The 27,170-nt window shown below is 48.5% G+C and overlaps 1 protein-coding gene and 1 pseudogene across 3 annotated transcripts in view; both read left to right on the top strand.

The window, feature by feature from the left end:
* Window positions 1-4,587: 4,587 nt before the first annotated feature.
* DRC7 (dynein regulatory complex subunit 7) overlaps window positions 4,588-27,170 on the top strand; it is a 33,591-nt gene continuing 11,008 nt past the window's right edge. Inside the window, exons 1-9 of one of the 3 annotated variants that reach the window (XM_030796348.1) lie at window positions 4,588-4,634; window positions 6,389-6,519; window positions 7,852-8,091; window positions 8,914-9,088; window positions 10,209-10,334; window positions 11,994-12,188; window positions 14,976-15,134; window positions 17,571-17,789; window positions 25,689-25,817. In XM_030796348.1, coding sequence (XP_030652208.1) covers window positions 7,889-8,091; window positions 8,914-9,088; window positions 10,209-10,334; window positions 11,994-12,188; window positions 14,976-15,134; window positions 17,571-17,789; window positions 25,689-25,817 — 1,206 coding nt within the window. In that variant the 5' untranslated portion in view covers window positions 4,588-4,634; window positions 6,389-6,519; window positions 7,852-7,888. The remainder of the gene's footprint in view (window positions 4,635-6,388; window positions 6,520-7,851; window positions 8,092-8,913; window positions 9,089-10,208; window positions 10,335-11,993; window positions 12,189-14,975; window positions 15,135-17,570; window positions 17,790-25,688; window positions 25,818-27,170) is intronic. The other 2 variants (XM_030796343.1, XM_030796354.1) reach the window with 2 other exon arrangements.
* LOC105739282 lies at window positions 24,225-25,394 on the top strand (annotated as a pseudogene).

Here is a 27,170-nt window from a genome sequence, read left to right as displayed (position 1 = left end):
CATCTGTTTCTCACACCGAAGGTCTCAACTCCCTTATCTCAAAGTCTCAGGGATAGTAACCTGAGAAGCAGCTTTTCCACTATCTGATAGGTCTGGGCTTAAATCCTGGCTCAGCTACTTAGGAGCTGTGTGATCCTGGGCATTTTACTTCGCCTCTCTGAGCTTCAGTTTCCCCATCCATAAAATGGGGATTATACAGCCCTTACCTCATCCTGACAGCATTAAATGAAGTGACAGAAATAAAGTGCCCAGCACTGACTAGGAGTTGGTCAGCTCCCCCACCCTGCCTTGATTTAAAGAAAGACCAGCCAAGGGTAATGGCATGATGAAATGGAGGCCCAGACAGGCCCAGCCACCTGCCCAACTAAGGTCACTCCATGGGCTGGGCTGAAGCTAGGGCCAGGCCTCCCCCGGTTGCCCTCATCCCAGAGTGGTCCCTGAGTTTAAGGATTATCACCTGGTCCTTGACTGGGCTTGATGGCTCACAACTGTAGTCATGGCACTTTGGGAGGCCAAGGCAAGAGGATTGCTTGAGCCCAGGGTTCGAGACCAGCCTGGGCAACATGGTGAAACCCCATCTCTACTAAAATACAAAAAAAATTAGCTGGACATGGTGGCGTGCGCCTGCAGTCCCAGCTACTCAGGAGGCTGAGGCAGGAGAATTGCTTGACCCTGGGAGGTGGAGGTTGCAGTGAGCTGAGATTGTGCCACTGCACTCCAGCCTGGACAACAGAGCAAGACTCCATCTCTTAAAAAAAAAAATTATCTAGGCATGGTAGCTACTTGGAAGAGGAAGCAGGAAGACCACTTGAGCCCAGCAGTTCAAGACTGCAATGAGCTATGATGACGTAACTGCACTCCAGCCTGGATGACAAATCGAGACCATGTTTTTAAAAAAAGAAGGAGGAGGAGAAGGAAGAGAAGGAAGGAGGAGAAGGAGGAGGAGGAGAAGGAAGAGGAGGAAGAAGGAGGGAGAAAGAGGAGGAGGAGGAAGAAGGAGGCAGAAGGAGGAGGAGGAGGAAGAAGGAGGGAGAAGGAGGAGGAGGAAGAAGAAAAAAGAAGAAGAATAAGAATTATCATCTGGTCCCAACCCCCAGTCTCAAGGGAAATCCTGGGTTGCAGAGTTTCCCAAACTGCTTAGTGGGATGTGGGACCAACAAGACCACAAGCCCCTGATAGCTGGGCTTCCTGGCTCAGATGGAGAGGGCAGATAAGAAGGTGTGGCTAGCATTGGAGGTGCACTGCTTTTCTGGCTGGCTCTCCACCCTGGGGCTAGGCAGGGGCCAAGGGGCTGGAGTTCCTCATCACCTGGGGTTCCTGCAAAAGCAGCTCCAAGTGCCAAGTTGAGCACCCATAAGGCCAAGGGGGCTATGGTGAAAATACACCCCAAAGCCCAGAGCGGATGGATGGAGTTCCTCCGTCATTGCACAGCAACAGTAGCAACCTAGGAGAGGGCCATCATCACAGGTGGGAGCACAGACCCTGATCTTAGTTCACCAGCTTCAAATTCTGTCTTTGCAACTTGTCTTGCATGGTACCAAATTCTTCAACTACTGAGCCTGTAAAACAGAAACAGCAGTAGCTGCCCCACAGGGTTGATGAAGGAAATGCATAAATGAGACAGTGCCTGCAAGGACTGCCCACTGCTTGGCCTGCCTGGCCCAGAATGAATGTGACAAAGCCAGAGCTTTGCCTTGGCCATCATTTCATCAAGTCCTGGGCACAGAGAGGGTCCCTTCTGCCATGGCTCCTGCCTGGTTCTCTGTTCTGCCCAAATCCCTTCATTCCTTGTATTTTTTCATTGCAACATAACAAATACACAGGAAAAAAGACTTATTTGCTCCATGCTGTCAGATAGACAACACTAAAAGATATAAATCCTTCATCAATTAATGAATTCAATGCAATTACAATAAAGATTTTGGGGCGGGCATGATGGCTTACATCTCTAATTTCAGCACTTTGGGAGGCTGAAGCAGGAGGATTGCTTGAGCCCAGGAGTTCCAGAACAGCCTGGGCAACATAGCGAGACCCTGTCTCTACAATAAAATAAAATAAAGGAAAAAAATAAATATTCTAATTGATTTTATTTTTTTTTGATTCTCCAGAAACTTTTAAAATTGATATGGAGGCATATAGACCTCAAATAGCTAAGTCAATCTTAATGAAAGAGGGCATACAGGAGGCGGAGGTTGCAGTGAGTCGAGATCATGCCTGTGCACTCTAGCCTGGGCGACAGAGCTAGACCCTGTCTCAAAAAGAAAAAGCAGAAAGAGGGGCATAGAAGGAAGACTTGACCTCTAGACATAAAGATATTACAAGGCCAGTTTGGTAAATGCAACGTGGTATCTGTGCAGGGATAGGAAAGAAGATCAGTGGAACAGCACAGAGTGCTCAGAGGCAGACCCATGGACACCTGGGGGATTTAATACATAACAAGGGTGGCATCGTCATTTTCAGAGGAGGAAATACCTAAAACTAACACATTAGTTCATGAAGACACATTTAAAATCATTAGTCATCAGAGAGCTGCAGATTGAAGTGACAGTGAGACCTCATTGTATCCTTATTAAACTGATGAACTAGAAAGCTAGATGGTACCAATGGGCAGGGACGATATGGGAGCCAGGGAGAGTCTAGACTGCTTCAGCTGCCTGGAGAAAAACACAGTGCTTCTGCTGAGCCAGCAATGTTGCTACTGGTTGTTTATCTTAAAGAAACATTCTTCTAGATCTAGACCCCTCTAGACCTGTGTAGCATTGTCTGTGATGGAAGGGAGTTGGTAGCAAATCTGAGTGGTCTGTCCAGCCCACCCAATGTCTGCTGGGGAGTTCCCTCAAGACTGCCCCAAACCATCAAGAGATAGGGCCAGTTGGAATTCCAAAGAAATAAACACTAAGCGCCAGGGTGATCCGTATCCATCCAAAGCATTTATTAGGGAAACGTACATAGGGAAGGCTGTAGTGTTCTCATGACAGACAGCAAGAAGGGAGATGTGTCTGTTCATAACGAGGGGGTGGGTTTATGGAGTTTATATGAGGGTTTAAGGAATTTAGTTCAGGGCTGGGGCACGTTTAGCACTTGTTTGATCTTTCCATGTTTCCAGCAACAACCTAAACAACTATCAGTGCCTGGGGACGTTGAAAGCTCCCTCTAGAACACTTGGACACCGAGTGCCCGTCACTGGAAGGACAAAGAGATAGTAAGTGTGGATCCACACAGTAACGTGGAGAGATCTTAAAAACACAGCCCTTCATGAAAATATAAGAACCAGAAGGATATATTTGTTCAGTCTCATATTAAACATATATTAAAAACACCAGCATGCAAAACAATATTCATTTTGGAAAAAAAACACACGTCAGAATGGTTGCTTTACAGAGGTGGGAAATGAAAGTGGGTCTGAAGAGAAAAAGGAATGAATAAATATGTAAAAGGAATGAAATGTTGCATAGGGTTGAAAAAGGAGAATGAAGCCTATGCTGCATCCCACCAGCATAACACATCACCTGTTTTCCTTTCTCCTCCCTCCTCCCTTCCTGCCCTCATCCCAGCCAGTTCCCCACAGAGGTAATTACGAGTTGCTTAGCACTAAGTCTGAAATACACACACTGTCTCATGAGCTCTCCACAGTGCAATTGATCCTTTACAGCTTATTTTTATGGCTGCATGATATTCCAACCGGGAGGGGGAACATCATTCTCTATTCATGAGAATTGAGGCAATTCCTAAGTTTCTAGCAGTAACACTAACTGTGCAAGCTTGTCAGCACAGTGACAGTCTGGATTCCCTCCTGGCAGCCCTATCCCCTGACCAAAAAAGGCCCATGCACCCCTCCCTCCAAAAATAAAACAGTAAAGATTATATTTTAGGACTCTATTGGTAAAAACACAAATATAATTCAGGGCAGATTCATAGTTATATAGTCATTATTATTCTCATTTTTTCTTCTGAATTTAAAAGAAATTAAACATTTTCATGAGCCACTAGCCTAATGGATAGGTTTTCTCCGTACTTCGAGGTAATGTTCTACATCAGAGCTCCAGCCTGGACTAGAACCCAGGACTCAGTCAAGGCAGCCTGGTTCTGTCCACCGCAGCTGGCAGCTACTCCAGGCCCCACACTGGTTTCTGTCTGTCTCGATCAAGGCCACATTCGGCATGCCGTGGAGCAGGGGCTGCGGTGTGCTGGTAAATGTTTAACAAATGGCTGGCTCAGAGAAAAAGCCCTGGTCTTGGCATTTGCTAATTTTTGTGGTGTAAATAACCCCACGGTCAATTTTTTTTTTTTTTTTTTTTGAGAGGGTCTCACTGTATATTGCCCAGGTTGGTTTTGAACTCATGGGCTCAAAGGATTCTCCCGCCTCAGCTTCCCAAAGTGCTGGCATTACAAGTGTTAGCCACCGTGCCCAGCCCTCTTAATTTTTAATAGTGGCTGTGTTTCACAAAAATTTTGGAAAGTTTAACAACTAGCAAGTTGATGCCCCACTATACCAGTGTACCGCTGGCAGAAGGATCCATGCAACCTGGGAAGACTACATTTCCCAGAAGCCTCCTCTCCCATGACCGGCCTTCAGCTTCCCAGGTTGTTACCATGGAGATGGCTAACAGCTAGAGCAGGCTGTCCTCGGAGGGGTGAGGAGGGAGCAAGGGACTTGGGGTGGCTGGACCCTGTCTGGCAGGGAGAGGGTGAGGCTGGCGGCCCCCTTCTGCCTGGGGGCCTCCAGCCCTGATCTTTCTGGGGAAGTTGTTGGTGGGGTGTGTGTGTGTGTGTTTATGTGTGTTGGGAGGAGGAAGTTGCCGGTGGAGAGGGGGTGCAGGGAAGGGCCTGTGGGTTGGGGCAGAATCTAGGGAACCTTGAGACAAGACTGCCTTCCCCACACTGGGCTATAGCTGAAGAGTCCACCTGTGTAGGGAATAAAGTGCTGTGGGTTCTTCTCCCCAGCTCTGCCTCTGATGGTGTTCTAGGACTGACACGTTGGCTTCCTCTTCAGCCTACTTCTTTCTCTGCCCACCACTCCCCCACCCCCACCATCCCTTCTAGCACTTCCCCATCTCACATCTCTTCCAGCCTGAGACGCACAGGTTTCACAATCAGAAATACAGGGGTTCAAATCCCAGACCTGCTACTTACTGGCTGTGACCTTAAGCAGTGCACTCAACCTCTCTGGGCCCCAGTCTTCTCATCTGCAAAGTGGGTGTCCTAAGTATCTGCCTCATAGAGTCAGTAGAGGATAAGTGAGATGATCTCCATACAACTCTCAGCACAGGTCTGACACACAGTAGGCATTCAGCAAACTGTAAGTGCCTTGTAATGGTGATGACTGCCCTCCTGGGCTCATTTTCTCTGCGACCAAGAGGCCGATAAATGGATCTGATCACTGGGAAGTACTGCTTGGCTAGAGGTTCTCCCCTGAGGATCTGGGGTCCTGAATGGTGTTGGGCCACCTGGGCCTTGGGTGGGCTCCAGCCAGATGAGCATTCGTCCCCTCCTGTGTCCCAGAGCACAGAATGTCAGAATTGGACAGAAAATATCTGCCCTCCCTTCCTATTATAAATAGAGACTGAGGCACAGAAAGGAGCAGACAGTGACCCAAGGGTCCAGCAAGAGCTACTGGCAAAGCCAGGGTCTCCCCAGCCAGGCTCAGTCGTGGCTGGTGGCCAGCAACTCACATCCCTAGGAGGCCGAGGTGGCCCATGTGGGTGTGGAGTGGGAAATTGGGGTTAGCCTTTATCTGCTGCTCCCTTCTGCCCTCTTGCTCCTGGTTTCACCCAAGGAAGGAGGGATGATTAGAAAGTCAAGGGGATTCTGCTTTTTTCTCCTTACTACTCTCCCCCTTTGTCCTGTGGGTTTTGTTTGTTTTCCTCATCTCTGGACCCCCATTTGCCATAAGGAAAACAGATGTTCAAGGACAGAAATGGGAAGACCCCAGCTGGGAGGCTGCAGATAGTGCATCAGCTGGGGTGGTGTTGGACGGTGTGGAACAGGGACCCCCATAGAGGCTGAGGTTTCTTATATAAGGAAAGGCTGGAGGTGGCACTCCAGGCCTCTGTGGCACCGCTGGGGACCCCAGCTGGGAGGCTGCAGATAGTGCATCAGCTGGGGTGGCGTTGGGCAGTGTGGAACAGGGACCCCCATAGAGGCTGAGGTTTCTTATATAAGGAAAGGCTGGAGGTGGCACTCCAGGCCTCTGTGGCACCGCTGGGGACCCTAGCTCCCCGGTCTCTCGGCTCGGCCATCCTTAGCAGGCAGCTTTAGCCCTCATGTGTGGTCACCTCATGGTCTCTCCTTGGCTGCCTCACCTCCCACTTTATCTCCACATTCCAGGTGGGAGGAGGAGAAGGGCAGAGGGCTCCCCAATCACTTCTGCCCACATCTCATTGGCCAGAACTGGGTCACATCACAGGGCCACCTCTAGCTGCAAGAGAATCTGGGAAGCTGAGCAATTCAAACCAGGCACACTGCTGCCCCCTACACAACTGGGGTTCTGCCGTACAGAAGAGGAGACTGGATCTTTGGGTAGGTGACTAGCAGTCCCCGCTCAGTGAGGCTCCGCTCTGTGGCCACAAGACATATGGTGAGCACATGTGGCATCTCTGCTTGGATCACAGAATGGAGCCTGTTCTCTGGGCCAACACAGGCCTTGGCCAAGAGAGAGCAGGCTCTGTTACCCCCACCCCCGACTCCCTGTTTCTATGCCCTGGTGCAGGCACCTTCACTCTCTGTGCCTCAGTTCCCAGTTTGATCAAGTGAGATATCATTCACCTGCCATCTTCATTTTTGGGTGGGTTGTAGTCCATATCACCTTACTGTTAGGATTTTCTTTAAACCAATTTATTTATTCATTTATTTATTTATTATTTATTTGAGATGGAGTCTCACTGTGTCACCCAGGCTAAAGTGCAGTGGTGTGATCTCAACTTACTGCAACCTCCGCCTCCCAGGTTCAAGTGATTCTCCTGCCTCAGACTCCTGAGTAGCTGGGATTACAGGCATGTGCCACCATGCCTGGCTAATTTTTGTAATTTTAGTAGAGACGGGGTTTTGCCATATTGGCCAGGCTGGTCTTGAACTTCTGACCTCAAGTGATCCGCCTGCCTCAGCCTCCCAAAGTGCTGGGATTACAGGCATGAGCCACCGCACCCAGCCAATTCATTTATTTAAATAGGAAACTTGACAATACTATAGTAATCCCCACAGCATTAGCAGTACTTGTCATTGATAACTGTCAGCTGGCACAATGGCTCATGCCTGTAATCCTAGCACTTTGGGAGGCCAAAGCAGGAAGATCACTTGAGGCCAGGAGTTTGAGCCTGGGCAACATAGCCAGACCCTGTCTCTACCAAAAAAAAAAAAAAATAGCCAGGTGTGGTGGTGTGCACCTGTGGTCTCAGCTACTGGGGAGGCTGAGGTGGGAGGATTGCTTGAGCTTGGGAGTTTGAAGCTGCAGTGAGCCATGATCGCGCTACTGCACTCCAAGCCTGGGTGACAGAGCAAGACCCTGTCTCAAAAAAATAAAAAATTTAAAAAAAAGATAACTGTCAAACATACTAAAAGCAAATCGACACATGCCTTGCCCTGTCCTGTCCTGAGGATGGCTTCCAAGCGGAGGCCTGCTTTGTCTTTGTTGTAAAGGAATATTTGCCAGGATTAGAAAGGTGTTACAGATGGGGTAGCACCAAACAGAGACTTTCTCCATGTTTGAAAGGAAGTCAAAGAGGGAATCACTCCCTATGTGTTCGACCCCTCCTCAAAACCATCTCCCAGGCCTCCCGGGGATGCCCAGGTGGTGTTGGTGGGTCCTGCCTGGTCTGACAGTTGGCCATGGAGTATACTTACCCTTCCCCACAGAGACATTCCATCTCCAGACAGCCAGAGACGCTCCAGAATGGAGGTCCTGAGGGAGAAGGTGGAGGAAGAGGAGGAGGCTGAGCGGGAGGAGGCAGCCGAGCGGGCTGAATGGGCAAGGATGGAGAAAATGATGAGGCCAGTCGAGGTGCGGAAGGAGGAAACCACCTTGAAGCAGGAGACGCTCAGAGACCTGGAGAAGAAGCTGTCGGAGATCCAGATCATCGTCTCAGCAGAGCTCCCGTGAGTGGCAGGGTGGGGGCCCTGGCAAAGGCAGACCGGGGCTGGGCACAGGGAGACCCAGGCAGAGTGGTGGCGCCTGGTCTGGCAGGGTGACCAGGAGATAGAGGGAGGCAGTTAAAAGTGAAGGCTTTCTGCTTTCAAATGGCCTGGGCCGAGTGTCCATGCTCTCCCAACTAGCTGTGTGACCTTGGACAAGTCACTCAGCCTCTCGGTGCCTCAGTGCCTTTATCTGTCTAAAAGTGCAGGTGCTGGCCGGGTGCTGTGGCTCACATCTGTAGTCCCAGCACTTTAGAAGGAAAAGGTGGAAGGATCTCTTGAGGCCAGGAGTTCGAGACCAGCCTGGGCAACATAGCAAGACCCCCCCACCCATCTCTACAAAAAATACAAAAATTAGCCAGGTGTGGTGGTGTCTATAGTCCCAGCTACTTGGAAGGCTGAGGTGGGAGGGTCACTTAAGCCCAGGAGTTCAAGGCTACAGTGAGCTATGATTGTGCTATCACACTCCAGTCTGGGCAACAGAGCAAGACCTGTCATTCATTCATATATATATATATATATATATATATATGTCATTCATATATATATATGTCATTCATATATATGTAATTCATTCATATATATGAATATATATATTCATTCATATATGTGTGTGTGTGTGTATATATATATATATATATATAAACGTGCAGATGTTAATGATACCTGCCTTCTCAGTAGCTGTGAGGATTAAATGAGGAAGGGGTAGAGCCAATGGCAACTCAGTGGAACCAGGGCTCGTGTGCCAGGCATGGCTTCCCTAATGCCATCCCTGTTGTGGCACAGGGCCTTTACCGAGGACACTATTGACATCTCCAAGCTGCCCATTTCCTACAAAACCAACACACCCAAGGAGGAACACCTGCTGCAGGTGGCAGACAACTTCTCCCGCCAGTACAGCCATCTGTGCCCGGACCGCGTGCCCCTCTTCCTGCACCCCCTGAATGAGTGTGAAGTGCCCGTAAGGCTGGCATGTTGAGGGCAGGGCTGGGGAGCCTGGGGCTGGAGAGCAGAGGGCACAGGGAAGTGGGGCAGGTTCTCCAAGGTCACTGGGCCAAATCACGGACCTCCTGTGGGCCAGAGCACTTCTAGTCTGGGGGCGACATAAACTCGAACGCCAGCAGGCCTCAGCAGGCTCAGTGCAGATATTCCTGGAGGACGGTGGTGGTCTGGAGACCCCATGCCCCTGCCTAAAGAGGCAGCTGCTGATTGCTGCAGGGAAACTGCAGGCCTGGGGTTACCTGATCAAGAGGAGACTCGAGATTTGTGTGTGAGTCTCTGGTTTTTAAATGCTGGCAGCTGACATAAATGCTAAACATTGCCACGTGGGCCAAATAAAGCGGGTCTGTGGGTCCCTGTCAGCTCGTGGGCAGCTGTTTCCCACTCCCTGGATGAATCCCATGTCATTCCATCTACAGATGGAGAAACTGAGGCCCAGAAAGGCTCAGAAACATGCTCTGGGTCACAGGGCTGGAAGGAAGAAGCCAGAGCTTAGGTTCTTATGCCTGTCCTGGTCCACTTTGTCTTATTTCTCTGTCCTTCCCTGGACAGGCTGACCTCTGAGGCTTCAGACTGTACTGGCCACCAGCTGGCCTCAGCCCAGAACCTCTGTAGGCCCCAGGGAGAGCATCGCTCCTGGGAGGAGAGCACAGCGCTCCCAGGAACCCCAGGAAACAGACCTGATCTCCTCATTCAGCCCTGACTTGCTGGGTCACCTCAGGCAGCTCTCAAGCCCGCTCTGGGCCTCAGGGGTCTCCACGATGCCCTAGGGGTTGAAGGCGGCAAAACTTCAAAGCCCTTCAAAGTCCAGATCCAGAATATGCTTGTGCTGTCTCCGGGTGCTGGCGACGTGATAGGGGCCTCCCAGTCATTGCCACTGTGCCACTGATGGCTGCCATGTGCCAGATCTGGGCATCACCTTCCCAGTCAAGGGCTGCTCTGCCACCCCAGGGCATGTGGGCCTGGCCTCCTGCATTTGCTCAGGCCTCTAGGGTCCCCCTGTGGATTCAGGGAAGGCCCCAAGCCTGATCTCACAGGTTTTTATTGCCTTGACCCCACTGGCACCATCTCTCTCCTTGCAGAAGTTCGTGAGCACAACCCTCCGGCCCACACTGATGCCCTACCCTGAGCTCTACAACTGGGACAGCTGTGCCCAGTTTGTCTCCGACTTCCTCACCATGGTGCCCCTGCCTGACCCCCTCAAGCCGGTAAGCACCACTCACAGGCTGCATGCCTGAGCCCACTAGGACTAAGATAGCTTGAAAAACAAACTCACCCATCCAGACCCAAAGAATGGACTTAGAGGCCAGGCGTGGTGGCTCACGCCTATAGTCCCAGCACTTTGGGAGGCCAAGGCGGGCGGATCACAAGGTCAGGAGTTCGAGACCAGCCTGACCAACATGGCGAAACCCCGTCTCTACTAAAAATACAAAAATTAGCAGGGCATGGCGGCACATGCCTGTAATCCTAGCTACTGGGGAGGCTGAGGCAGGAGAATCGCTTGAACCTGGGAAGCAGAGGTTGCAGTGAGCCAAGATGGCACCACTGCACTCTAGCCTGAGTGATAAGAGCAAAACTCTCAAAAAACTCTCTCAGAAAAAAAAAGAATGGACTTAGAGACCTGGAGAACAGCAAAAGTGAGACTTTTAATGATGGTCTTGCAAGATTGAGTGTCTGATAGGCAGACACACCCAGCATAGTTTTAACAAGCAGTTTATCCCCTAGTGCACAGGTCCCTCCCCTGGTTCCTCACAGGCTGTGTACTATGGGGTCACAATCTTCCCAGACATCGCCTATTGATTGTTAGGCAGGGGCTTTAGGTGTTTTTTCTAGGGTTGTTTTGCAGCATTTTGTTGCAACCCACAATGCATTGCAATCCTAGTTAGCTCAGGGGCTCTTTAAGTATTTGACTTATGACCTGAGTAGCTGGGCAAGCTGATAAGAACAGACAAAGCGAGCTGTTTTGCAGACTAGTAAATTTTTATCTTAGGCTAAACTTTTTTGGTTTGAGTGAGGGCAACTAAGGCGGTAGGTAAGGGGGAGGAAGGAGAAGGCTGACAAACAGGCATTGGCTATTCAAGCAGGGGCCTGGTATATCCTGGGTTTTTTGTAGTTTGCTGACCTAAGCCTATTCAAGGCACTTTGCCTTGGAAACGGATCACTGTGTACATTATTTCCTTCAATGGGATGTCAGGCACGGTCTGGGAAAAGGAAGCTCAGCCAGGCTCAGGGCACTGCCTCTCAGGGCCCCTAAGGGCAAACAGGCCCAGAGAGAGACAGCCACTTACTTGCCTGAGGACACACAGCAAGCCTGGGCTTCTGGTTCCCACCTCTTTTCTCCTTTGCTTTCAGAGCTTTCCTGCCATGGCTTCAAGCGGTGCAGGAAAGAGAGAGGGGAGGCCCGGCTGCCCATGGCCCTAACCCCGTCTTTGGGCTTCTGACCAACTTCGTCAACTTCTCCTTCAGAATAGAGGGAGGGAGGAAGAAAGGGCGAGGTCAACAGTGGAGAACTGATAAAGGAAGGAGGAGGAAAGCTGGGGATCGAAGGAAGGGGGAACACTGGAGCAAAACAGTAAACTTACCCATCAGAGGGCATTAGATCAGACACTTCCACAGTCCAGAAGGTTTCCCCTATCAGGAAGTCCATAGCCCCTTCAAATGACAGGGAAATGTGAATGGCATGGCATCTGGTTGTCCTTCCATTCTTAGCAGGCTCCCTGACCCCACAAGGGTTAGGGGCCCAAAGCAAGTCCCGCCTGTGCATTGGTCCTGGCTCCCCGCCCTGACACGTGGTGGGCTGTGACCGGTGGGGAGGACAGGCTGGGGCAGCGGGGCCCCAGCTATGCTGACCGTCCCACTGTGACCAGCCCTCGCACCTGTACTCCTCGACCACTGTGCTCAAGTACCAGAAGGGGAACTGCTTTGACTTCAGTACGCTGCTCTGCTCCATGCTTATCGGCTCTGGCTATGATGCTTACTGCGTCAACGGCTATGGCTCGCTGGACCTGTGCCACATGGACCTGACGCGGGAGGTGTGCCCTCTCACTGTGAAGCCCAAGGAGGTATGGTCGGGCTCGAGCTGCCTGGGTTTCCCAAGGGATGAACATTCCCGGTGCTGTTGTGCCATCCTTAGAGGCGTCCGTCCCTGCCACCTCATCCCCGGCTCTGGCCACGTGGACACAGATCTCTCACCACCAGCCCTTCCGCTGCCCTGGAGTTCATATTTCAAACCACCAGTGATTTATGTCCTTGGTGTCTTAAAACATCCAGCCCAGTTTTCCAAGCTGGCTGTTCTCTGTCTGTTGTAACTCAGTTTTCAGCTACTATGCTCCCTGCTTGGTAAATTTTATGAATGCCACATAGATTATATCTTAAGTCAAATGATTCCAAATTTACCGTATGCATTTGATAAAAATCCAGCCAGCCATTTTTATGTAAGAAAATAGGCCGGGTGCAGTGGCTCACGCCTGTAATCCCAGCACTTTGGGAGTCCAAGGCGAGCGAATCACTTGAGGTCAGGAGTTCGAGACCAGCCTGGCCAACATGGCGAAACCCCGTCTCTACCAAAAATACAAAAAAATTAGCCAAGCGTGGTGGCGTGTGCCTGTAGTCCCAGTTACTCAGGAGGCTGAGACAGGAGAATCACTTGAACCCGGGAGGCAAAGGCTGCAGTGAACTGAGATCCCGCCACCGCACTCCAGCCTGGGTGACAGAGCAAGATGCCGTCTCAAAAAATAAATAAATAAAAAATAAAAAATAACAGACAAGTGGACAGACATTTTGTTCTCAGTCCCACACTCCTGAGGTAAAAAGCCCCCCACCACCCTGCTTTTTTTTTGATATGGGGTCTCTCCTACTCTGTCACCCAAGCTGGAGTGCAGTGGCATGATCTCGGCCCACTGCAACCTCAACCTCCTGGACTCAAGCGGTCCTCCCACCTCAGCCTCCCAAGTAGCTGAGACTACAGGCGTGTACCACCACGGCCAGCTAATTTTGTTTGTTTTTTGTAGGTTCTCACTATGTTGTCCAGGCTGGTTGTGAACTCCTGGACTCAAGCAATCCTCCTGCCTCAGCCTTCCAAAGTGCTGGGATTATAGGCATGAGCCACCGTGTCTGGCCCTCAAGGCCCCTTTTTAATAGCAAAAAAAAAAAAAAAAAAAAAATCACTAACTGTTCAGTAGCTGGTGGCTGTGTTTTTAGATCTGCTCATTAAGAACTCCATAAGGACCAGAGGCTGCTACAGACACAAGAAACACTCTGAAATGAGTATCAGAATCACAAATGCATCTCTTTACATTTAGAAAATAGTCATACTACAAACAGAAAATGCTCTTCATGAGGTGGATTAATTCCAGGACTCTGGGATCAGGGTCAGGCTCTTGTGGGTGTCCACAGCTTGGAGATGGGGATCCAGGGGTCTGAGGCACCCAGCAGGATCACTGTGTACCTGTGTTATACCTGGGTGAGCACCTAGGGACCCCACGGTGGGTGCTCTGGTGGGAGAAGGGCGAGACAGAAGGGGAGGCACAAGAAGAGCCTTGCTCTCTCAGGCCCACCTCCCCAAGAGGAGATGGAGCATGAGCTCTGCCATGGCTTTTGGCTTCAAAAGCCTCTGGCTGGGCGCGGTGGCTCATTTTGGGAGGCTGTAATCTCAGCATTTTGGGAGGCTGAGGCAAGTGGACCACTTGAGCCCAGGAGTTCCAGACCAGCCTGGCCAACATGGCAAAGCCCCGTCTCTACTAAAAATATAAAAATTAGCTGGGCGTGGTGGTGCATGCCTGTAAACCCAGCTACTCGGGAGGCTGAGCCAGGAGAATCACTTGAACCTGGGAGGTGGCGGTTGCAGTGAGCTGAGATCGCACCATTGCACTCCAGCCTGGGCAACAGAGAGATACTCTGGCTCCAAAAAAAAAAAAAAAAGCCACTGAGCTCCCACCCGGGCATCTCAGCTCTCTCAGCTCAGCCAAAAGCTTAATGATTAACATTATATCAGTAACAAACAGATGCAGAGAACTTTCGGGTTTAAAATCCACTTTCACCCATTGCGCTCGTTGCTCCCCATGATGGCCCAGTGTGGTAGATATTGTCACTTTTATTTTACAGATGAGTATGTTGATGAAATCAAAAGGTAACATAATGCGGCCAAAGTCACACAGCAGGAAAATGGAGACTCAGGGACTGAAGCCCGGGTCAGGTGAACTTGAAACGCTGGAGGTTCACTATTTCTCCTTCATAGCAATCACAGGCCCACCTCTGCAGCCTCTGCAGTGCTCTTTCCTGGGAATACTTCTTGCCACCTAGCACACATTCGTAGACATGCAAGCGTACACACACACACACACACACACACACACACACACACACACACGGTTTCTTCTCCTTCCTGGCCCAGCGAACTCTTAAAGTCAATGTATGAGGCCCTCCGATGACAAGATCTGAAAAATCCAACTCCTGACAATTCTCCCCACTTCTGGATCAGACCCAGGTCATGGCTAGGATGGGTGGTGAGGATTGAAGAGGAGAAAGCCACACCTCCTGAGCTCTTGGCCCTGACAGGTACCTCCCTCGGGCATTTTTTCTGTCTTTACTTCTCAGAAAGAGCCTGGGGAGAAAGTTCCTATTATTCTCACACCATGAACCTGAGATTCAGAGAGGTGAGAGGACCTCCCAAGGTCACGGAGCTGGAGCTGGGGCTCCCTCTGCATTTAGGGCCAGAAAGGCCACAGGCTACAGGAGTAACTGCCATCCCCCGGTCCGGGGGACTGGCTGGGCGGGTCTCATCTCTTGGAGTTGCATGTGTAAAGGGGGGATGCAGGGCCACTGACCCTTCCTCTTCTTTTGGATGACAGACCATCAAGAAGGAGGAAAAGGTGCTGCCTAAGAAGTATACCATCAGACCCCCCAGGGACCTGTGCAGCAGGTTTGAGCAGGAGCAAGAGGTGAAGAAGCAGCAGGAGATCAGAGCCCAGGAGAAGAAGCGGCTGAGGGAGGAGGAGGAGCGCCTCATGGTGGGTCCTCAGCCCTCAATCCCCTGGGCTCAGCTATCGACAAAGGACTGCTAGGGATGGGAAAAGAGGCACAGGTCATGGAGGGGATGTGTGTGTGGACCCCCCAACTAGGTCCACCTCAAAATCACCTCCAACCTCTACCTGGCCCTGCAGGAATCTCCCACTGGTGGTCAGCCAGCTTCTCATGAGGGACTCCTAACATCAGGGCACTCTACTGCCTGGGGCAGCCCATTCTATGCTAGGCAGCTCTGGTGTCCTCTTTGCTCTAGACTCTTACTGGGGATATACCTGCATACACCCTCCCATCCATTCATCCTCCCATCTCTCCTCCATCCATCCTCCCATCTCCCCTCCCATTCGCCAATCCATCCATCCATCCATCCATCCATCCATCCTCCCATCCATCCTCTGATCTCTCCTCCCATTCATCCTCCCATCCGTCCATCTCCCATCCATCCATCCTCCCACCCACCTCCCATCCATCCATCCCCCAACCATCCATTCTCCCATCTCTCCTCCCATCCATCCTCCCATCTCTCATTCTCCCATCCATCCTTCCATCCATCCATCCTCCCACCCATCCTCCCATCCATCCATCCTCCCATCCATCCATCCTCCCATCCTCCCATCCATCCATCCTCCCATCCACCCTCCGATCTCTCCTCCATCCATCCTCCCATCCATCCATCCTCCCATCCATCCTCCCACCATCCTCCCATCCATCCTCCCACCATCCTCCCATCATCCATCCATCCTCCCATTTCTCCTCCCATCCATCCTCCCATCTGTCCATCCTCCCATCTATCCACCCTCCTACTCACCTATTCTCCCATCCATCCATCCATCATCCCACTTATCCTCCCATCCATCCATCCATTCTCCCATCCATCCTCCCATCCATCCATCCTCCCATGCATCCATTCTCCCATCCATCCATCCTCCCATTTCTCCTCCCACCCATCCTCCCACCCATCCTTCCATCCATCCATCCTCCCACCATCCTCCCATCCATCCATCCTCCCATTTCTCCCATCCATCCATCCTCCCATGCATCCATCCTCTCAGCCATCCTCCCATCCATCCATCCTTCCATCCATCCTTCCATTCATCCATCCTCACACCATCCTCCCATCCATCCATCCTCCCATTTCTCCTCCCATCCATCCTCCCATCCATCCTCCCATCCAGCCATTCTCCCATCCAGCCATCCTCCCATCCATCCTTCCATCCATCCATCCTCCCACCATCCTCCCTTCCATCCATCCTCCCATTTCTCCTCCCATCCATCCTCCCATCCATCCATGCTCCCATGCATCCATCCTTTCATCCTCCCATCCACCCATCCTCCCATCCATCCTTCCATTCATCCATCCTCCCATCATCCTCCCATCCATCCATCCTCCCATTTCTCCTCCCATCCATTCTCCTATCCGTCCATCCTCCCATCCATCCATCCTCTCATCCATGCTTCCATCCATCCATCCTCCCATCCTCTCATCCACCCATCCTCCCATCCTCCCATCCATCCATCCTCTCATCCACCCATCCTCCCATCCATCAGTCCTCCCACCCACCCTCCCATCCGTCCATCCTCCCAACCATCCATCCTCCCATCCATCCCCCCATCCATCCTCCCACCATCCTCCCATCCATCCATCCTTCCATTTCTCCTCCAACCCATCCTCCCATCCGTCCATCCTCCCATCCATCCACCTTCCTACCCACTGTTCTCCCATCCATCCATCGTCCCACTCATCCTCCCATCCATCCATCCTCCCATCCACCCATCCTCCCATCCATCCATCCTCCCATCCACCCACCCTCCCATCCATCCATCCTCCCATCCATCCATCCTCCCCATCCATCCTCCTATCCATCTATCCTGCTATCAGTCCTCTCATCCATCCTGCCAGCCATCCTCCCACCTATCTCCCATCTCTTCTTCCAACTCCACACTCCTATCCTTCCTCCAATCCTCTTTCCCCACTCCCTTCTTTCCTTTCCTTCCATAGAGTATTCCTTGAGCTTCTTTTCTGGTCCAGACCTATTTATACATAACAATGAATAACAAGACAGTCACAGTTCTCTCAGAGGGAGGCAGATAAGAAAGGTACTTGGTCTCCCATTTCCTTTCTGTGGATGAAACCTTGCCCAAAGTCATAACAAATAAAGCCGGTAACCCCCAGATGCCCAATGCCCCAAAGAGTCCAATTTGTAAACCACAGATCTAGTCAGACTCTCCCATTGTTTTGATTTTACAAATGGGCTCAGTGGTTGGGTGATGGGAGGTGAGGTGGGCCATCACACTCTAGTTGATGGTGCAGTCTACATCAGAACTCAGCTCTCCTGCTGGTTCCCCAGCCCCAGGGAGATGTCTGGGCCCCGACACTCCTCTTCCAGCCATCTGACTCAGAGTCACCCACTTTTCCTTGGCAGGAGGCAGAGAAGGCAAAGCCGGATGCCCTGCACGGCCTGCGGGTGCACTCCTGGGTCCTTGTGCTATCGGGGAAGCGTGAGGTGCCTGAGAACTTCTTCATCGACCCATTCACAGGACATAGCTACAGCACCCAGGATGAGCACTTCCTGGGCATCGAAAGCCTGTGGAACCACAAGAACTACTGGATCAACATGCAGGATTGCTGGAACTGCTGCAAGGTGCCTAGGGAGGGGGAGTTGGGTGGGCGTGGCAGGCACAGGGCAGGTGGCGGGAATAGAGGGAAGCAATGGCAGCCAGACCTTGGGGAGAGCGGGACACCAGGCCACGAGGGCTTTGAACCTTCTCCATAGCTGAGTCTCCATGGCCCACTCCCTGGCCCATGAATAACCATTCTGATACAATTATTGTCTCTCCTGATTTGTGTATCCTTCTAAAATGTGGATTGTTTGAATGCATTTTTTAAAAACTCTATATTGAAGTGTAACCTACATGCAGAAAAGTACACTCATCCCACACATACATACAGTTCAAGGAAATTCCACAAATTGAACACACCTTGGTTTCCTACACCCAGATCAAGAAATAGAATATTTCCCAAACCCCAGAAAGTCCCTTTGCACAATTACTATCTTCCCCCAAATGTATTTTTAACTCATGTATGTGGCACTGGTACACACATGCACCTACAAGAGGGTACAGGGGAGGTCACAATCCTAAGTGTACATATCATTGAATTATCACACACTGAACATACCTGTGCAGCCAGGACCAGCAGAAGCCCCCTCATGTCTCCTCCTGGCCACCAACCCCACCATCGTCCCCAGAGTTAAGGACTATTTTGACTTCTAACAACATCCATTAGTTTCATCTGTTTTTGGAGTTTACATCAGTTGAATCACACAGTGATTCAATACTCTTACTCCTGGATTCCTTCACTCATTGTGTTTATGAAATTCATTATGGTTTTTTGTGTGGTTTGTTCGTTTTCATTTTTCATTACTTCTCCATTATTTGAATACACCAGAACTTATTTGTCCTTTCTACAGTTGCACATTGAGACTGTGTCCAGTTTGGGACTATTTTGAATAATGCCGCCATGAACATTTGTATACATGTATTTCAGTGAACACATATACACATTTCCGTTGGGTAACTACTGAGGGGTGGAACTGCTGGGTCATAGGGTGGGCACATGCTCAGTTTTAGTAGATACGGCCCGATTTCTCAAGTGGTTGCATCCATTTACACTCCCACCAGCAATGTATGAGGGTTCTCAGAGCTCCATCCACATCCTTGCCAATACTGGATACTTTCTTTTCCATTTTAGCTATTGTAGTGGACATGTAATGGTATTGCACTGTGGTCTTATTTAATGCAATTGATTTTTGGATGGGTGTGGGGGCTCACACCTGTAATCCCGGCACTTTGGGAGGCCGAGGAGGGTGGATCACTTGAAGTCAAGAGTTCGAGACCAGCCTGGCCAACATGGTGAAACCCCATCTCTACTAAAAATACAAAAAATAGCCAAGTGTGGTGGTGGGCACCTGTAATCCCAGCTACTTCAGAGGCTGAGGCAGGAGAATTACTTGAACCCAGGAGGCAGAGGTTGTAGTGAGCCTATATTGTACCACTGCACTCCAGCCTGGGAGACAAAGCGAGACTCTGTCTCAAAAAAAAAAAAAAAAAAAAAAGGCAATTGCTTTTTGCAAACTGTTCACATATCCAGTAAGTTTTAAACCTGCTTATTCATTTTAAAAATTAATCTGTAAAGACTTTGGGATTTTCTGCATATACAATCAGTCCTATAGCTGAATGATGGCCGTTTTGTTTCTTCATTTTTAATCCTTATACTTTTTCATTTCTTTTTCTTGTTTTATTTCTCTGGTTAGTACATCCAGTATAATGTCAAATTAAAGTGGGGATTCTGAACATCCTTGTCTCAGTCCTGATTCACAAGTAAAGCCTTAGTATCATAACATTTCACTATTTGTATGATGTTTATCTTGACTGTAGGGTTTTTATAGCTAGCTAGCCTTTATTTAACTAAGGGATTTCTTTCTCAGTTTGCTAGCAGGTTTTTTTTAATCAAACAAAATTTGTTTATATCAAATGTTTTTTTCATCTATTAAATGATCATAATTTTTTCTTCTATTAGCTGGTAAATTAGATTGATTGTGTTCCCCCCCTTTTTAAAATTGAGGTGTAATTGACATAAATCCACTAAAGTGCACGTTAGTGGCTTTTAGTATATATATATATATATATTTTTTTTTTTTTTTTTTTTTTTTGAGACGGAGTCTCGCTCTGTCGCCCAGGCTGGAGTGCAGTGGCGCGATTGCGGCTCACTGCAAGCTCCGCCTCCCGGGTTCACGCCATTCTCCTGCCTCAGCCTCTCCGAGTAGCTGGGACTACAGGCGCCCGCCACCACGCCCGGCTAATTTTTTGTATTTTTAGTAGAGACGGGGTTTCACCGTGGTCTCGATCTCCTGACCTCGTGATCCGCCCGCCTCGGCCTCCCAAAGTGCTGGGATTACAAGCGTGAGCCACTGCGCCCAGCCGCGTGGCTTTTAGTGTATTTACAAGATTGTGCAACTATCACCACTATCTAATTCCAGAATTTTTTCATCACCCCAAAAGATTTTTATTTTTTGAGACAGGGTCTTCCTTTGTTGACCAGGCTGGAGTGCAGTGATGTGATCATGGCTCACTGCAACCTCAACCTCTGGGCTCAAGCAATTCTTCCACCTCAGCCTCCCGAGTAGCTGGGACTACAGGCATGTGCCACTATGCCCAGCTAATTTTTGTATTTTTTATAGAGACAAAAAATGGGTTTTGCAATGTTGCCCAGGTTGGTCTCAAGCAATCCACCCACCTTGCCCTCCAAAAGTGCTGGGATTACAGGCTTGAACCACTGTCCCGGGCCCCGAAAAGAAGATTGTGATTGAGATTATACTGGATCCCTAGATCAATTGAGAGAGAACTGTTTTCTCAACAATATTGAATTTTTCACCCATGAACATGGTATCTCTCTTCAGTTATTTAAGTCTTTTAAAATTTCTGTCAACAACATTTTGTAGGTTTCAGTGTACAGTTCTTGCACATATTTTGTCAGATTTATTTCTAAATATTTTACTTTTTGATGCTATGATTTTTTAAAATTTCAACTTCTGACTATTCTTTGTTAGTGAATAGAAATGCAGTTGATTTTTACATATTGATCTTCTATCCTGAAATCTTCCCAAATTCACTTATTTGCCCTAATAGCCTTTGTGTGGATTCCATCAATGTTTATATAGATAATTATGTTATCTGTTTATATAGATAATTATGTTATGTTATGTTAAAGAAGTTTTACTTCTTTTCCAATCTGGATGCTTTTCTTGCCTTGTCACACTGGCTAGAATCATCAGTAAATGTTAAACAGAAGTGATGAAAGCAAACCTGTTTATTCCTGATCTTAGGGAGAGCATTTAGTCTCATACCATTACGTATAGTATTAGCCACAGTTTTCTCTTATTGGTTCCCGTTATCAAATAAAGGAAGTTTTTCTCTAGTCCTAGTTTGCTGAGAGTTTTTTCAGAAATAGGTGCTAGATTTTTGTCAAATACTTTTTCTGAGTCTATTGAGATTATTATGATTTTTTCTTTTTTAGTCTATCTACATGGTAAGTTACTTGGATTGATTTTTGAATGTTAGACTAACCACGCATTCCTGGGATAAACCTCATTTCATTATGATGGTTTAATCTTTTATATATTATTGGTTTTGAACTGAAAATTTTGCTTAGAATTTCTGCATCTTTGTTGAAGAGAGATATTGTTCTGTAGTTTCCTTAGAATATCTTTGCCAGGTTTTGGTATCACAGTAATGCTGGCCTCATGGAATGAGTTGGGAAGTTTCCCTTTTCTTCAGTTTTCTGGATGAGTTTCTGTAGAATTGGCATGATTTCTTTTGTACGTTTGCTGGCCTTCACAAGTGAAGCCATCTGGGGCTGGAATTTTCTTTGTGGAAGGATTTTAAGGTACGAATTCAATAGGGAGACTCAGGTTCTTTTTGAGTGAGGTTTGGTGTTTGTATCTTTCAAGAAATTTGTCCATTTCATTTGTTTTCAAATTTATTGTTAAGAAAGTGTTCAAAATAGCTCCTTATTTTCCTTCTAATATGTTAGAGTCTTTAGTGACATTACTCCATTCATTCTTAATATTGGTAGTTTGTGTGTTCTCTCTTTTTCTCCTGATCAATCTGATTAGAGGTTTATCAATTTTGTTGGTCTTGATGCAGGGGCAGGTCCCAAAATCAGGGCTTTGCCAGTGAGGATTCATGGCTTTTTCCAGGAAAGAATTCAAGGGCAAGCTGGTGGTGTTAGAGCCAACTTTTCTTGAAGTGGCAGCATACGGCAGCAGCAGACGGACTGCTCCTTGTGGAGCAGGGCTACCCCATAGGCAGTGTGCCCAGATTGTAACCAGCCAAGGGGTTCACCTTGCCCGCTGCCTAGATAGAGCTGATTCAAGACTGGGGAACTGCAATAGAGAAAGAGTCATTCACGCAGAGCCGGCTGTGTAGGAGACCAGAGTTTTATTATTACTCAAATCAGTCTCCCAGAGCATTTGTGCATTCAGGGAGGAGAGTTTTTAGGGACAACTTGGTGGGTTGGGGGATGCCAGTGAACCAGGAGTGCTGATTGGTCAGAGATAAAATCATAGAAAGTGAAAGCTGTCTTCTTGCACCAAGTCAGTTCCTGGGTGGGGGTCACAGGATCAGATGAGCCAGTTATCCATCTGGTGGTGCCATCTGATCCATCAAGTGTAGCGCCTGCAAAATATCTCAAGCACTGATCTTAGGAGCAGTTTAGGGAGGGTCGGAATCTTGTAGCCTCCAGCTGCATGACTCCTAAACCGTAATTTCTAATCTTGTAGCTAATCTAGTCCCTAGGCAAGAAGGAGGTCTGCTTTGGGAAAGGGCTGTTATTGCCTTTGTTTTAAACTATAATAAACTAAGCTTCTCCCAAAGTTAGTTCAGCCTACACCTAGGAATGAACAAGGACAGCTTGGAGGTTAGAAGCAAGATGGAGTCCATTGAGATCTCTTTCAGTGTCTCAGTCATAATTGTGCAATGGCAGTTTCAACAGTAGCAGCTCAGAGGCAGTTCCACAGTCACATTTATATCCACTTTAATCATATGCGAATTAAGGGGCAGATTATGCAGAAATTTCTAGAAATAGAGTGGTAACTTCTGGTTCACTTGGTCGTTGCCATGGAAAGGTGTAATTTCTGGGTGTTGCCTTGGCCCCGTTTTAGCTAGTCCTCAATTTGGTCCAGTGTCTGAGCCCCCCGCTTGGAAGTCAAGTCCCACCTTCTGGTCAGTAAGTCCCACCTTATTGTCAATAAACCAGTTTTTGGTTTTGTGGTTTTTCTCCATTGTTTTTGTTTTCTATCTCATTGATGTCCACTCTGATCTTTATTATTTTATACTTTATGCTTACTTTGAGCTTCATTTCTTTTTTCTAGTTTCTTAAGGTGGAAGCTGAGATGATTCATCTAAGACTGTTCTTTTTGAGACAGAGTTTCGCTGTTGTTGCCCAGGCTGGAGTGCAATGGCACGATCTTCACTCACTGCAACCTCCATCTCCTGGGTTCAAGCGATTCTCCTGGCTCAGCCTCCCGAGTAGATGAGATTACAGGCATGCACCACCATGCCCAGCTAAGCCTGTTCTTTTCTAACATAAGCCTTCTTTCTCTCGGAAGTACTACTTTAGTGACATCCCACACATTTTACTCTATCATGTGTTCATTTTCTTTCCATTCAATATGCTCTCCAATTTCCCTTTTAATTTCTCCTTTAATTCATGGGCCATTTGAAAATGTGTTTGGTTTACAGATATTTAGAAACTCTCTAGAGATATTTCTATTGTTGATTTCTAATTTAATTCTGTAGTGATTAGAGAATATAACTTGTATGACTTCTATTATTTTACACTTGCTATAGTTCGTTTTATGGACCATAACATGGTCTGTCTAGGAAATTCACCAAATTATTAATATGGTGAATTTTCTGTGTGTACTTGACAAGAATGTGTCTTTTGCTGTTGGGTGGAATGTTCTATAAATGTCAATAATCTCAAGTTGATTGATAGTGTTATTCAAATCTTGTATATCTTTGCTGATTTTCTGCCTACATTTCTTTCAATTATTGACAACATTATTGAAATCTTGGGCTACAATTTTGGATTTCTCTATTTCTTCTTTCAATTCTATCAGTATTTGCTTCATGTATTTTGAAGCCCTGCTATTAGATGAGTAAATATTTGAGATTGTTATGTCCTCATGATGAATTAACCTCTCTATCGGTATGAAATAATCAGCTTTATCCCTAGTAATATTTTTCATTCTGACGTCTATTTTGTCTGATATTAATATAGCCACTGGGGCTTTGATTTGTATTAGCATTGGTTATCCTCTTTGCAGAACTGTGAGTCCATTAAACCTCTTTTTCTTTGCAAATTACCCAGTCTCGGGTATGTCTATCAGTGCTCTTTCATTGTCTCGAAGGCACTCTGTTTCTGACCAGGCCAGTTTCCCTTGGGCCCTTTTTAAGGTGACCCTGAGGAACAGCTCGCTCATTTGCTTGGTGGCTTGGACTGTCTGTCCATCTGCATGGCGGACGTAGCCAGTCTGCTGCTCCTGAGCTCCTGTCTCACCATCCTGTCCCAGCTGCTCTCATGGTGTATGAGCCTCTTCCTGCAACAACAGGTCAGAATACTTTGGGGCAGCAAGTAGGTCAGCTTCCTGGTCCCTTTAGTTACACTCAGTACATTGCCAGCATTGATGGGAGGTGCAGGTTGTTCACAGGCTTAACTCCAAAACTGCCTGGGAGTCCATGGTCAAGTTTTGCAGTAGTTAGGACCTGGAAATGTACAGAAAGCTGTCTCATCTTTCTTTGACCGAGTTACCATGGAGATAACTCGAGAGATTATCACTCGTTCTGCTGCTACCGCCATCGCACATCCCTTCTGCATGATTACTGAGATTGATGGTACAATTCATTGACAGAGAGTCCAAGTACTGTGAACTTTGTGACTCCATAGTAACCATCTATTGGGAAGAAGGCATCCTAGGATTTCTCATGTGTCTTGTTCCTCACCTCCTAGGCAACACCATTTCTTTATGGCTCTGTAAGTCACTGGCCTACCTCATCAATACCTACGCATTCTGGTGGGGCATAGCGGCTTATGCCTGTAATCCTGATACTTTGGGAGGATAAGGTGAGAGGATCGCTTGAGCTCAGGAGTTTGAGACCAGCCTGGGCAACAAAGTGAGACCTCGTCTCTATTAAAAAAATTCAAAAAAATTAGCCAGGCATGATGGCATGCACCTGTAGTCCCAGCTACTAGGGAGGCTGAGGTGGGACGATTGCTTGAGCCCGGGAGGTCAAGGCTGTAGTGAGCCGTGATTATGCCACTGCACTCCAGCCTGGGCAACAGAGAGAGAGAGTCTCTCCCTTTGGATCTCCCTTTGCTACCCAGGCTGGTCTTGAACTCCTGGGCTCAAGTGATCCTTCTGTGTCAGCCTCCCAAAGTGCTGGAACCACAGGCACAAGCCACCACGCCCGGCTGTCCACCTGCTTTTTATGTATAACCTCCACGTGTGCCTGCCTAGTTCCCTTGTTCCTGGCATGGGTAAAATAAACAGGAGGAAGCCTTTTTAAAAAATCTTCCCCTTCCTGGGAGTTGCTAGACCCTTCTGCCATCAAATCTTGCTGGTTTGTTTTCATTGGCTCTAAGCACTGCCCAGACGATGAGGAAAGACCTGCACATCCAGGTCTAGCCCAGGCCAGAGAGCCTCCTAGTCTTTCACAGAGGTCAACACGAGATTTCCTCACAGGGAGGCTGAATGATGGGCAGGGAGTTCTGCTCCCCCTCAGGGCCTCAGTTTCCCTGTTGGGATGAGGAGTATGGACATGGACTCTCAGAGCCACCTGGGATTGATGTTCTGCTTCTCCAAGCCCTGGGCCCAGGTCCCTTTTCTGCCCCGGAGTAGCTGTCTCCCAACTCCCCATGGAGCAGGTGGGGACTTGGCGGCTGTGGGGTACACTCAGTTGACTGCTGTCATCCCCAACAGGACTTGATCTTTGACCTGGGTGACCCTGTGAGGTGGGAGTACATGCTCCTGGGGACTGATAAGTCTCAGCTGTCCTTGACTGAAGAAGACGACAGTGGGTTAAACAATGAGGATGATGTGGAAAATCTGGTGAGTCTCAGCAGCTTGAGAGCCCAGGGAATGTGTGTGAAGGCTTCAGGGAGCCTGACAAGTGTCCCCAGCATCATGTGTGTGGCGGTGGGGGATGGCCCAAGTAGACCAGTGATGGGTTCCTCAAAGCAGGAAGGCTTGGGCAATTCCCTTATTTTTCAGATTGGCACATTGAGGCCCAGAAAGGCCAGTAAGCTACCCAGGACCTCCCAGTGGGTTAGGGAAGGGACGGGACTTGAAGTCAGGTCTTCTGCCCTGCATATCGTTCACGTGGTTCAGGAGTTGCCCTGCTCCTTTGGAAAGCATGCCCCTTGCCAGCCTGGGCAACATAGTGGGACTCTGTCTCTACAAGAAAATTTAAAAGTTAGCTGGCTGTGGTGGCATGCACCTGTAGTCCCAGCTACTTGGGAGGCTGAGGCAGGAGGATCACTTGAGACTGGGAGGTCGAGGCTGCAGTGAGCCATGTTCATGCCACTGCATTCCAGCCTGGGCAACCCCACCCCACCACAAAAAATAAAAATTAAAATTAATTTAGAAAAAGAAAAAGACCCCACTCTGCAACCCCCTGGGAGTCCCAGAGCTGGCTGTTCTCAGTTCCATCCCAAGTAGCCATCATGAGCCCCATACACTGCCAGGCCTTTCTTGTCTGTTCTGTCAGTTCCTCTGAAAGTTGTTGGCCAGGGCCTTACCCACATCACCAGCCTCCCTTCTCTGAATTCAGTTTCAGCCTTTATGTGAAATGGAGGCAGAAGGATCATAGTTGTATTCATAGTAATTCTAATAGGTGCATTCATCTGGCATCACAAAGCACCACAGATGCGGTTCCTTAAACGACAGAAATTAATTTTCTTACAGTTCTGGAGGCTGGAAGTCTGAGATCAAGGTGTGGGCAGGGTTGGTTCCTTCTGAGCCCCCGTCCTTGGCTTGTAGATGGCTGTCTTCTCCCTGTCTTCACATTGTCTTCCTTCTGTACAAATCTATGTCCTAATCTGTTCTTATAAGGACACCAGTCATATTTTTTTTTAAATTTTTTTGAGACAGGGTCTCCTCTGTTGCCCAGGCTGGAGTGCAGTGGCACGATCATAGCTCACTGCAGCCTCGAACTCTTGGGCTCAAATGATCCTTCCACTTTGGCCTCTTGAGTAGCTGGGACTACAGACACACACCACCACACCCTGCTAATTTTTGTTTTTCAGAGAGACATGGTCTTGCTATGTTACCTAGGCTGGTCTCGAACTCCGGGGCTCAAGAGATCTCCTTGCCTTGGCCTCTCAAAGTGTTGGTATTACAGTCATGAGCCACCATGCCCAACCAACACCAGTCATACTGGATTAGGGCCCACTCTAATGAACT

The sequence above is a fragment of the Nomascus leucogenys genome, chromosome 2 (assembly GCF_006542625.1).
Source record: "Nomascus leucogenys isolate Asia chromosome 2, Asia_NLE_v1, whole genome shotgun sequence".
Lineage (NCBI taxonomy): Eukaryota > Metazoa > Chordata > Mammalia > Primates > Hylobatidae > Nomascus > Nomascus leucogenys.
The sequence above is the reverse complement of the archived record's forward strand: the minus strand, read 5'-3'. Positions and strand labels throughout refer to the sequence as shown.